At 44.8% G+C, this 12607-nt stretch overlaps 1 protein-coding gene across 1 annotated transcript; it reads right to left on the bottom strand.

Moving 5' to 3' along the window:
- Window positions 1-5280: 5280 nt before the first annotated feature.
- Window positions 5281-10393, bottom strand: LOC123159173 (protein OS-9 homolog). The gene is made up of 8 exons (XM_044577003.1): window positions 10128-10393; window positions 9764-9840; window positions 9046-9246; window positions 8847-8918; window positions 6235-6347; window positions 6068-6134; window positions 5843-5949; window positions 5281-5758 (listed from the first exon to the last, which is right to left on the bottom strand). Exons 1-8 carry the CDS (start codon window positions 10213-10215, stop codon window positions 5593-5595), a joined length of 891 nt encoding a protein of 296 aa, XP_044432938.1. The 5' UTR covers window positions 10216-10393; the 3' UTR covers window positions 5281-5592.
- Between the last annotated feature and the right edge of the window lie 2214 nt (window positions 10394-12607).

Below are 12607 nucleotides of genomic sequence, written 5' to 3'. Positions count from 1 at the left end.
ACTCATAATGACAAAACTAAAAAAAATAACACACATCACACGTAGATGAATAAGGATTAGACAATGTTATACTAGCATATATACACGGATTAGAACACGCACGGTGAAAACATATATACTTGCACGTCAAAATAAATTCTCTCTAAGTGTTATTGATCCTGGTTCATACAAGTGCATAATAAAAAACATCGATGCCAAAACACAAACAATCAAAAAAGGAAGACCCTCCTAAGGTTGTCAGTTACATGATAATCCAAAAAATTAAAAGAAAGGCAAACTCATTAATTGTGAAGTTTTTGTTGATATACATTTTGACCTTGGCATTCATCTCTATGTCGTCTTTGGGTGGCACCTGATGGATTCTGGCGTGTTACATTGATGAATGTTTATATAAACACACAAAATCTCTCTCCCGTTGCAACGCACGGGTTTATCGACTCTATTTTTTTTGGGAAAGTAAATGACAGACGTCATCTCCTTTTCAACCGGAATTCTTTATTGTGGAATAAGGGAACTAAATTTAAGTAAAATTTAACATAGTTCTAATGGTTTGAAACAAAATTAAAAGAAGACATGTTGTTGTCATGTATTTTGACCATGTATAGGTTTATTCTAGAGCCGTAGCAACGCACTGGTCTTTTGCTAGTTATTATCTAAGCCCTGAACCACATGCTATGTTCTTGGACTTTGCATCCAAAGGTGAAGCTGCTAAAGAGAATGGTCAGAAGCAAGCAGTACCATCGGCGCTCACAAGATGATTCTTCACTTGAGAGGAATCTCTCTACCATGTGAATAAAAGTTGTTTACAAGCACAGCCTCACAAGATCGCTGCATAATCTTCTATAAACATTTGCCTGGAGTAGTAGAAGAACATTGTTAAGCTCCAGTAAAATAGATGGTTGGTATTTCGTCATGAACAAAATAACCTTTATTTTGCACCAACATTGCTATATATTAACAAAAGATATATTATGCCATGTAAGCATTAACATTGCTATATCCTAACAAAAGATATATTATGCCATGTATTACAGGGATTGGCATTGGGTATTACCCAAGTATAGTCAGGTCTATGCTCCCTGGACTTGCAAAACACCCATTTTCTGATCCCATCCCAGTTGAAAGCGACGGCGAAGCGGACTACAAATGAAGTTATTGCGACCCCTATATAGCCGACTCGTTATCTTGAATGACTGTCATCATCTCTGAACCCTCGTCAATATTTTAAGATCAAGATCTCACGTAGTAAGATCAGGATTTTCCCGTCGAATGGACCACCATGAACCATGGAAACTTCGAGGTGTACCCAAAGATGATTGTAGGAAGCACCAACTTTGTCAAGCTGTGCAGACCTTCGAGCGAGGGCGCGGTCGAACAAGTCATTGTGGGAAAGATCAAGGACATCTTGAGTAAAGTAGAGAGCCGATGTTCGAAGGGATGGAGCCACTGAGATGGTTGTGGCTTAGATTGAGGCCCTGTTTGGAATCTCTCTGCTCCGCTCCACTCCGCGGAGCTGCAGAGCTTGGTTTGAGCAGCTTCATAAAAAACTGCAGTAGCCTGCTCCGCTTCGGGAGCTGAGTCACGGGAGCGGAGAGAAACTGAACATGCTCTGAGTACCGCCCTCAAGTTGGCCGGCAATGTGGTGATTGCTCCACCGAGCGAATTATTCCCAAAATCAATTTCGAAGAGAAACTGCGACGAGCTGATTGAAGTTGGAATGGCGCCCGTGATCTTGGTGAATTCAAAAAAAAATTATATTCAGTGCAAACAAAATGTTTCAGATTCAAGTGGACATGCAATGCAGTTATGCAAACCCCTGCGGTTTTTTATTTTTTGAGAATCACCTGCGTTTTTATCTTATTTCCGTGTTTTCCTAATCTTGCAAGTCAAATAGGCCGTGGATGGTTGGATCTGGATCTAATCTATTTCTTGGTCAACCATGCATGATAATATGATGTGTAAACGCGTAGACAACTCTCTCCTACCTCCTCCACTGTTCGAGGCCCATTTGCCTTTTTTTCTTAACACAGTCAAACGCAAGCGCTCATACAAACGCACATACACTTACCCCTATGAATGCACACACGTACATCCTATCCCTATAAGTACCTCTGAAAGTCTGAGCCAGCATATTATTTTGAGATTTTACGAAGTCATCACAAGCGCCTCGTAGTCGACGGGAACGTCTCCTTCCATTAAAAGTGTATCGTCGGAAATACTGAAATAAATCCTGGATAAATGCAAGCACCAGGCTTGAACCCTGGTGGGATGTGCACCTAACCATCCCAACCATAGGTTGGTTCGCGAGGCCCACTCGTCGACGACTAGAACGTGTACAGTACCATCGCTGCTTCTACGGTTCTACCCATCACCCCATCACCCTCTTGCACGTATGGTGATGGATCCTTTACGGAGAAAAGAAGCAGCCATGGAAAAGAGCAGCAAATCATCCGGCTCATGCGCTTCTCACCATGGCTTATTGCAGGCGCTGCTGCTGCTTCATCTGTCCATGGCCGCCGGCGCGCAAGCGCAACCGCCGCGGCTGAGCAAAGCGCAAGAAAGCACCATGAGGGAGCTCTCAGCCACGGTGTCCGCCACGGCCCCGTGGGCCAGCTGGAACACGACCGATCCGGACCCGTGCCTGTGGAGCGGGGTCACCTGCTCCGGCTCACCGGCGGCGGCGGCTGTGCGCCGTCTCTCCATGTCCGGCTTCGGCCTCTCCGACTCCTCCGTGCTCGCCGCCCTGTGCTCCCTCGGCACCCTCGAGTCTCTCGACCTCTCGAGGAACAGGTTCGCCGACCTGCCGCTCGTGCTCCCTGGGCGCCGGGCTGCGGGCGCTCAACCTCAGCTACGCCCAGCTGGCCGGCCCGCTCGCCGACTTCGCCGGCTTCCGCAGGCTGGAGCTCCTCGATCTCTCCTTCAGTCATCTCACCGGAAATGTGAGCAAGCAGCTGAGTTCCTTGCCCCAGGTTGAAAATCTTGAACCTCAGCTACAACGGGCTCCATGGTGACCTCCCCACAGACATGGCCGGCTCTCTGGAGGAACTGGTGTTATCCAGCAACAATTTCAGTGGGAAGATACCGACGGGCTTGTTCCGGCATGGAAATCTCACTCTGCTGGACCTGAGCGACAACAACCTCACTGGTGATGTGCCCGATGAGTTCCTCAAGCTCCCCAACCTCCACACCCTGCTCCTCGCCGGCAACGATCTCCGCGGCGCGATACCCGGAAGCTTGTCGAGCGTGACAACATTGTCTCGTTTCGCGGCTGGCCACAACAAGTTCAGTGGCTCCATATATTTACCCTGGCAACTGGGCAAATGCAGTAAGCTGCTTCTCTTGAATCTTGCAAGCAATGAGCTGAGCGGTGCGGTGCCCGCCGAGATCGGCAAACTCGGTAGCCTGGCCGTTCTTAAGCTCCAAATGAACAATTTTGACGGCCATATACCAAGTGCACTTGCCGGTCTGGTGAACCTGAATGAATTGGACCTTAGCCAGAACTCATTTGACGGAGAGATACCACATGAGATTTTCCAGCTACCGCGGCTTTCAAACATGTACTTGCAGGGGAACAAGATCACCGGCGCCATTCCGGCTTCGGTCAGCTCAGCGCAGTTTCTCATCGAGCTTGATCTCGGGGACAATTCGCTCAGTGGTGTCATCCCCACAATGCCGATCAGCTTGAGCACGGTCCTCAATCTAAGTCACAACCATCTCGGTGGCTCCATCCCTTCGGACATCGGATCGTTGCTTTACCTCAAGGTCCTTGATCTTTCCCACAACGAATTGTTCGTCGTCGCTCAAAGGTTTGTTGAGCTTGACACGTTTGGTGATTTCCTATAATCATCTCTCGGGACCCCTCCCGAAGTTTCCATCGTCTGTGGCGGTCCATTCGATGGGAAATCCTGATCTTACTATGGGAGATCTCGATCTTGCCGATATCGACGAGGATTCAGAGATGATGGCAGCCATTGAAGACAATGAGTCAGCTATATGGGTTGCAATAACTTCATTTGCAGTCTGCTTCGTCGTCGCTTTCTACTGGGATGGGATCAGAAACGGGTGGTTTGCAGGTCCAAGATGCAAGTAGCCGACTGCTTGCACAATGCCTGCCTGTAGACTGTAGTGACCCATGGCCAATCCCTGGAATGCATGGCATAATATGTCTTCTCTTATGAACAAATGTTGGTGCAAAATGATGAAAAGTGTTATTTAACTTATTTTGCTTACATGTAAAAGAACTGGTTGGTATTTTACTGCCTCCTGCGATTATAGCTTGACAGTGTTCTTCCACATAACATCAGTAAGGCTGTACTATAGTATAACTAGGTAAAGGATATATTTGATGTGCGGGACACTACTAGCATTTGCTTCAAATCGTTTATAGAAGAAAAATGTGTTGGACATATTTCATGTGAATTTCATGTCATGTTGTACAATGCAGCCTTTGAAAATTTTGTGGGTATAATTTAATTTCCAATGGGATGAACTAGGATAATTAAATCTACATCTACATCATGTATATATGACTCCGAACTTACATGTTATATAATGCAGTAATGTTGATATTCATGCATACTTGAGTTATCAAAGCTTCTACCTACCGGTAGAAAGTAGAGACTGTTCTGAAGTGAAGAATCATCCTGTGAGCAAAGATGCTACTTACTTCTGAGTACAGATGTTTGGATGGCCTGGCCATTCTTTTGATAACTTTACCTTTGGATGCTATACCCAAGAACAAGGAGCCGCCCATGGTTCAGAGCTTAGAAAATAGAAGTAGTATCTCTGTGAAATCTCCACCCATGTTACATCACAGTAGTGATGAAGAAACAGCTGAGGGTGGGAGTCAAGGCAATCTGGTTGTCAAACAAGGTGAAATGCTTACATCACATGTTTTTCTTTCTTACAAAGAAGGCTTTGATAAAACTCATGCTATCACACTTATGTCCACAAAATGCCTATGATATTGGGTTGCATTGCATAAAAAGCCAGTGACTATGCTAAGCACCTTGTTTGACAACCAGATTTCTTCAGCACGGTGTACTAACATGGGTGGAGATCTGCCAGAGATAGTCGTCGTCCGCTTCTATTTTCTAAGCCCTAACCCACATGCTCCTTGTTCTTGAGCTTGGCATCGAAATTCGAAAAGGTTGAAGCCATCAAAAGAATGGTCAGGGCAAAGGCATCCTAATATCTGCAGTCATAAGCAAGCACTACCTTTGCTCATATCACAAGATGGTCCTGCAATCTCTCTACTTCACAAATAACAAGCACAACCTCTCGAGATCACTGCGCTGTTTTTATGAACATTTCAAGAAGAAAATTGTTAGTGATGTCTGTCATTCAATCTCAAACACACCCTTTACTAAATTATACTACAGTACTATAGTACAGCAAGACACTCTTTGCCCTTAATCTTCCTCTAAGGCAATCTCAACCTGTTTCGGTAATGGATATCTGCTCAAAGAGCACCCTGTAACCACTAGTTGGCGTCAGACAGAACAAGCCAGGGGATAGTGATGCCAACTTGCTGTTGTACTTCCAAAATAACGGTATCTTTCATTAGCTGAGGGCACCGTGATTGGCGGGCAATCAGGTAGCGTAAGCTGCGTAGTTATGCAATTCGTCGGGGTTTGGAACGATGGACATCTGAGCTTCTTTTGGAAGAGAGTCGTCGTCCTCGGCGACCTCACCTTCTGCTTCGGGAAGCGACTCGTTGCAGTGGATGAAGAAGGTGCGTTTTTCCTGCTGAAACAGCCTGCAAGCAGAACAAGGTAAATGAGTTCAGATCGTACAACAATAAGAGACTGTCAACAGAAGAAGAAGAAAAAATGGTACTTACGGGTTTTTGCAGAGCATTGGGCTTTGGACTGTTAAAACATACTTGCAGGAAGATATCTCCTTTATCGAACTGATCAGTACAGTAGGCTCAGAACAAACAAACCTAACCTGTAGGAAGAAAGCAAGGTACCATTAAATGCACTACTCAATGGGGCACCACAGTTATCAAACGGCTTGAAGTAACAACAAACATGGATCATAACAGTAATTTCCTTTCTTTCCTTACCTCTGTGTACCGCGGTATATCGGTAAGATCACAGACAGTCCCGTTTGTGTACACATGGACATGATACCTGCAATGGCACGGAAACATCAAACATTCATTCAAGAGAGTTCTGCTCCCAGATGTAGTTTATTGTTTGTATCCTTCTTTCCAAATTTCTAGTTTAATACCTCTTAGAAGTATCTTTCACATGATCCTCATCAGCAGACTCGGAGGTGTGATTATCATGGTAAGCATCGGTTGCATCAGGGTCATATTCACCTAGGACATACTCTTGGATAACCTTCAAAAAAGATATACACTCAATAAAAAAAACTCAGAAGTCCTAGCAACTACGGCGCGCATATATGACAATGTCAAAGCATGAAGATATGTAACTGAAAGTAATACTATTGGTGCAACTACGACGTGCATACATGACAATGGTGAAAGCATGAAGATACATAATTGAAGCCGTATTATACTATTTGAGCAAAATAAATAAATTTTGTTTGCTTCTTTCACAATGTAAATGAGTTCAGTTCTGGTTTCTCCACTTAAAGCTAGAAATATTTGTATCGAAACAATTCAGAATTAGTTTCTGTGGAATATAAAAAGATTAACATAACAACAACAACAACAACAACAACAAAGCCTTTAGTCCCAAACAAGTTGGGGTAGGCTAGAGGTGAAACCCATAAGATCTCGCAACCAACTCATGGCTCTGGCACATGGATAGCAAGCTTCCACGCACCCCTGTCCATAGCTAGCTCTTTGTCGATACTCCAATCCTTCAGGTCTCTCTTAACGGACTCCTCCCATGTCAAAATCGGTCGACCCCGCCCTCTCTTGACATTCTCCGCACGCTTTAGCCGTCCGCTATGCACTGGAGCTTCTGGAGGCCTGCGCTGAATATGCCCAAACCATCTCAAACGATGTTGGACAAGCTTCTCCTCAATTGGTGCTACCCCAACTCTATCTCGTATATCATCATTCCGGACTCGATGCTTCCTCGTGTGGCCACACATCCATCTCAACATACGCATCTCCGCCACACCTAACTGTTGAACATGTCGCCTTTTAGTCGGCCAACACTCCGCGCCATACAACATTGCGGGTCGAACCGCCGTCCTGTAGAACTTGCCTTTTAACTTTTGTGGCACTCTCTTGTCACAGAGAATGCCAGAAGCTTGGCGCCACTTCATCCATCCGGCTTTGATTCGATGGTTCACATCTTCATCAATACCCCCATCCTCCTGCAACATTGACCCCAAATACCGAAAGGTGTCCTTCCGAGGTACCACCTGGCCATCAAGGCTAACCTCCTCCTCACAGCTAGTAGTACTGAAACCGCACATCATGTACTCGGTTTTAGTTCTACTAAGCCTAAACCCTTTCGATTCCAAGGTTTGTCTCCATAACTCTAACTTCCTATTTACCCCCGTCCGACTATCGTCAACTAGCACCACATCATCCGCAAAGAGCATACACCATGGGATATCTCCTTGTATACCCCTTGTGACCTCATCCATCACCAATGCAAAAAGATAAGGGCTCAGATAAGGGCTCAAAGCTGACCCCTGATGCAGTCCTATCTTAATCGGGAAGTCATCGGTGTCGACATCACTTGTTCGAACACTTGTCACAACATTATTGTACATGTCCTTGACGAGGGTAATGTACTTTGCTGGGACTTTGTGTTTCTCCAAGGCCCACCACATGACATTCCGCGGTATCTTATCATAGGCCTTCTCCAAGTCAATGAACACCATATGCAAGTCCTTCTTATGCTCCCTATATCTCTCCATAAGTTGTCGTACCAAGAAAATGGCTTCCATGGTCGACCTCCCAGGCATGAAACCAAACTGATTTTTGGTCACGCTTGTCATTCTTCTTAAGCGGTGCTCAATGACTCTCTCCCATAGCTTCATTGTATGGCTCATCAGCTTAATTCCACGATAATTAGTACAACTCTGAACATCCCCCTTGTTCTTGAAGATTGGTACTAATATACTCCGTCTCCATTCTTCTGGCATCTTGTTTGCCCGAAAAATGAGGTTGAAAAGCTTGGTTAGCCATACTATCGCTATGTCCCCGAGACCTTTCCACACCTCAATGGGGATACAATCAGGGCCCATCGCCTTGCCTCCTTTCATCCTTTTTAAAGACTCCTTCACCTCAGACTCCTGGATGCGCCGCACAAAACGCATGCTGGTCTCATCAAAGGAGTCATTTAGTTCAATGGTAGAACTCTCATTCTCCCCATTGAACAGCTTTTCGAAGTACTCCCGCCATCTATGCTTAATCTCTTCGTCCTTCACCAAGAGTTGGCCTGCTCCGTCCTTGATGCATTTGACTTGGCCAATATCCCCCGTCTTCCTCTCCCGGATCTTAGCCATCTTATAGATGTCCCTTTCACCTTCCTTCGTGCCTAACCGTTGGTAGAGGTCCTCATATGCCCGACCCCTTGCTTCACCAACAGCTCGCTTTGCGGCCTTCTTCGCCATCTTGTACTTCTCTATGTTGTCTGCACTCCTATCCAGGTATAGGCGTCTGAAGCAATATTTCTTCTCTTTAAGCGCCTTCTGGACATCATCATTCCACCACCAGGTATCCTTATCTTCGCTTCTCCTTCCCCTGGACACTCCAAACTCCTCCAAGGCCACCTTACGAATGCAAGTCGCCAACTTCATCCACACATTGTCCGCATCCCCTCCTTCCTCCCAAGGGCCCTCCTTAAATACCCTCTCCTTAACATAAGCACAATCTATTTACTATGACCCTCACCAAGAAAATGGCTTACCTTCTCATTCTCTACATGAACCTGTCGGATTTTCCCATAATAGCAGAACTCATAAGACCACCAACCTTCATGCTGTGTCAACAACAATAAGAACAATCAGATCATTTTTCAGGCATTCCATTAAGCCTGGCACACATGCACAAGACCAAACATATGTCCCATGCGCTCATTACACAAAGAAAGAGTTTTGTATGCTCACCCTGTAAAAGCACTGGTCTTTGAGAACCTCCAGCAGTTCATCTGGCTCCTTTGGCTTAACTTTCCGTTCACTTTCTATTATAACATTGGTTGCATTCTGTGGGACAATCGACTTCATGGTCTTGGTTTCTTCCACTGGTAGGTAGCAGGTGTACTGTCTCCCCTCGTGGTCCGTCATTGGCTCAGACTCCTGGCCATTCTCCTGCAGAAGAACAGCAAGTATCTTTCGTTAACAGTTGCAATTAGGTAGAGGAAGTAGGTTTGTCAAACAGCAACCTCTGCAGCAAGGACTTTTGGTAAGAAAAAGACTGAGATTCAGGATTTCTAATGACAATGGCATTTGGACACACATGACTTAGTAGAAACATGGTGAATTAGCATTGCTTATAGCGTACTCTCCTATTTGAGGCAGACAGTTTCTCTTGCTATTCCTCGCTCTTTCGAGATCTTAGCTAGTTATCCACGTTTAACATGTCATGGATGGATTATTATTTCTTGGTAGTATCATCATGCGGTGTCTTAAGTTCTAATTTCCCCATTCTCATCAATTCTGAACCACAAAAAAGAACATGGTTATCTACATGGATTGATCGTTTGATATTTGCTGGTGTTATCATCTTATTGTGGCTTAAACTCCAATTCACTGAACACGAAAAAGAGCACATGTTTTCCTGTGGCTGGAGAACAGAATGAGGACTCATCGGGAGTTAACCACTCACCGGGTGGTAGGGCGAATCGACAGGGTGGAACTCCACGCGGTACCTCGGCTCACGCGAGTTCTTCCCGAACGGCACACCTGAAAATCATCAGCAGTTCAGTCAGTGCAACACCTCCATCTAATTTCAGTAGCCAACAAGCCAACAAGAGCTAGATGCAGATATCAACCAGTCAGAATTTTGCATCACATCAATTGAACACGGCGACACAGTGGAGTACTCAGTTTTGAACTGCAGGGAGCTGGATCTGGCCAGGAAGCGCGCAAGGGAGACGCGGAAAAGAAGAGGGGGTTCCGATTCCAAGGGCGGCCGAGAGGGGAGGGAGGGGCGGAGATCGGGATGAGGCCCTGGCGCGGTTGATGATTACCTGAGGTGGTGAAGATCTGGTCGGTGGCGGCCGCGCCGGCGACCAGGAGCAGCAGGAGGAGGGGGAGCGGCCGGGCGGCGAACCCCATCGGCGACGGCGTCGTGCGGGCTCCGGCGGAGATCGGTCGGGAGTGGGTCAGAGTGGAAGATTGGAGACGACGCGACCCAAGAGTCGCTTCCTCCGTCCTCGAAGCCGGCCCTCCTTCCGCTTCCCGCAGATGGGAAGCCGCTTTCCCGGCAGGGTCGCGTACGGCGCCTTTTCCGCCTTCTCTTGCTGCGAGGCTGCGAGTGCCTTAGCAGCTTTGATGTTTGTTTGGGATTGATAAGGTCTTTCCCGTGGTTTTGGTTAATTTAGACTAAAACTTAACTAAAATCACGACAAGAATTATGAAACGAGAGACTATTTTTAACGGACAAATCATATGTTGGTAACAGATAACCAGAGCCCACGCTCTGATGGCTGATGACACAGTCCACCGACATCCAGCATCAAGATCCACCTTTAGCCACTCCATACCAGGAGCTAACAGGATTAGGCACATGGATTTTTACCATCGGCTCAAGTTTAGTGAATTTATAGCAAAGTGTTCGCGACCAACAAGTCAGATGTTGAATTGACTGCATCACACGTGTTCACCTTGCCTTGGTCGGACCATCGATGGCTCATGAAAGCACTTAACTTCCTTCACCTGCCTCCTTTTTCCGGAATATTGATAATTCAGTCTATTCAACTAAGATATGCTTCATGAAAGATTTGGCCTCTCTTCTTCCAAGAGCTCCACGCGCCACCACCAATTTCACATATTTAGGTCTCAAAAACAGGTTGGGTGGCCACCACCTCCATTTTGTCTTTGGCATACATAGCAGAAGGGGTCTGTATTGATGCCTCTCCTTCAAGCATTCATCTGTGTCGGTAGAGCACTGCCACGTACGAGTGAGTCTCCAAATGAAATGGTTTTACTTTACTTGGACAAGCCAAGCTCCAAATTTTCCTCCACGCTCGACTCTTGTGTTATATGCATCATGTGGGCTTGCACACCACTGCGTTTGTCCTCCTGCACAAGAAGAGCGCATGATAAATTCTCAATAGCATGACACTTCTCATGAACACATGACATTGAACCTTGTTCATGGAAATATACAAAAATAACATGGTTCCTGCAGGAATCAACAAGTTAAGTTATAGTATGAGAGGAACATAAAAGAAGGGGCTCTGTTGGACAATACGACTCATAATATATTCATATGTTGACCTCTTCCAAATTAGCGGCTACACCATTGTCTACTAAAATTTTGCTAACCCTGCATAACTGATCTTGATACATTTTGTATGGACATCGAAACCTCTTTGCAAATGAACCTACGGAGGAGACCACCAATATATGCTCCCTTGAATAAAACATGTCAACGTACCAAGCATGTAGATGTACTGATCTGTAGTACAACCTAAAATAATTCGTCTAAGAACATGCATGGAAACCTAATATCTTCAATAATTAAGCCACAAATTTTCCTTCAAGCAAAACACCATCATTTTGTATGCCAAAAAAGGGTGAATAGATATACATAGGAACTGAATTTAACAATGTTCGGGACATTTCTCTAGTCAACCTCTCACATGTAGAGCAAAAGCAATGGAAAACACTAAGTACCACTCCATAACATATGTGAGCAACACTAAATTTATGAATTCATATTGTAACTTCTTTCATCTATTACATGCTAACAATATCTTTGGAATGATCTGTGATATCTTAATCACACCTATCGCGGAGGAGATAATGGTCAATATGAAAGAACGATTAGTTCCCAAAATATTCAACACTTGTCAGTAGAAATGTAGAAAATGAAAATTCTCATAAAAGAGATAAGTGTGTATTACATGCAATACCTACCATAGCAAAATTCTTGTCAATTAATTTCTAGATATTATAAAACTTAGTTTAATAAGAAAGGCACTTGACAGGCGGTTGATTATTCACTGCAGCTAACACAAATGAATCCCATGTGATGGGAAATCCTCATTTGATTGGAAAAGCGAAAACAAGATACTGTTTCTAGCTAGATCGAACATTCATGAAAAGCATATGTTATCAGGAAGGCAAGAAAAAGGCAGCATAACGCAACTCTTAGTGAAATGAGAGCTACTCTACACCATGTAAGAAGGGCAAAACAAAGCTGATTTTAGCTTTCAACCTATGTTTGCATGACATATGATATGGGACTTGCACAATTCTAATGCTGCAGGTTGAGACTTGATTGCTCTTTGTGAAGCAGGAAGATGGCCGTGTTCATGAGCTGATGTCTGTCGTGTTGAAGTTTGAGTTGAGTGGAAACCTAGATGCTTGAATTACAATCTACAGTTACCAACAACTTTTTCCATCATTCTTTCTACAAAATTGACCAAAATAGTGTACTTGTCTATTGATTAAAAAAAATATATGAACTCCAGTTGATTGAAACACAAATTTGTGAGGATTG

This window comes from Triticum aestivum, chromosome 7B (assembly GCF_018294505.1).
Source record: "Triticum aestivum cultivar Chinese Spring chromosome 7B, IWGSC CS RefSeq v2.1, whole genome shotgun sequence".
NCBI classification, from domain to species: Eukaryota; Viridiplantae; Streptophyta; class Magnoliopsida; order Poales; family Poaceae; genus Triticum; species Triticum aestivum.
The sequence above is the reverse complement of the archived record's forward strand: the minus strand, read 5'-3'. Positions and strand labels throughout refer to the sequence as shown.

Bases quoted from the DNA above. Each gene is read 5' to 3' on its own strand.
- LOC123159173 (XM_044577003.1), bottom strand. From the start codon at position 10,215: ATGGGGTTCGCCGCCCGGCCGCTCCCCCTCCTCCTGCTGCTCCTGGTC. The intron at 9,247-9,763 runs GTGAGTGGTTAA...GTTCTTCTGCAG, and splicing joins TCGATTCGCCCTACCACCCG to GAGAATGGCCAGGAGTCTGA. The intron at 8,919-9,045 runs GTGAGCATACAA...TTGTTGACACAG, and splicing joins AAGACCAGTGCTTTTACAGG to CATGAAGGTTGGTGGTCTTA.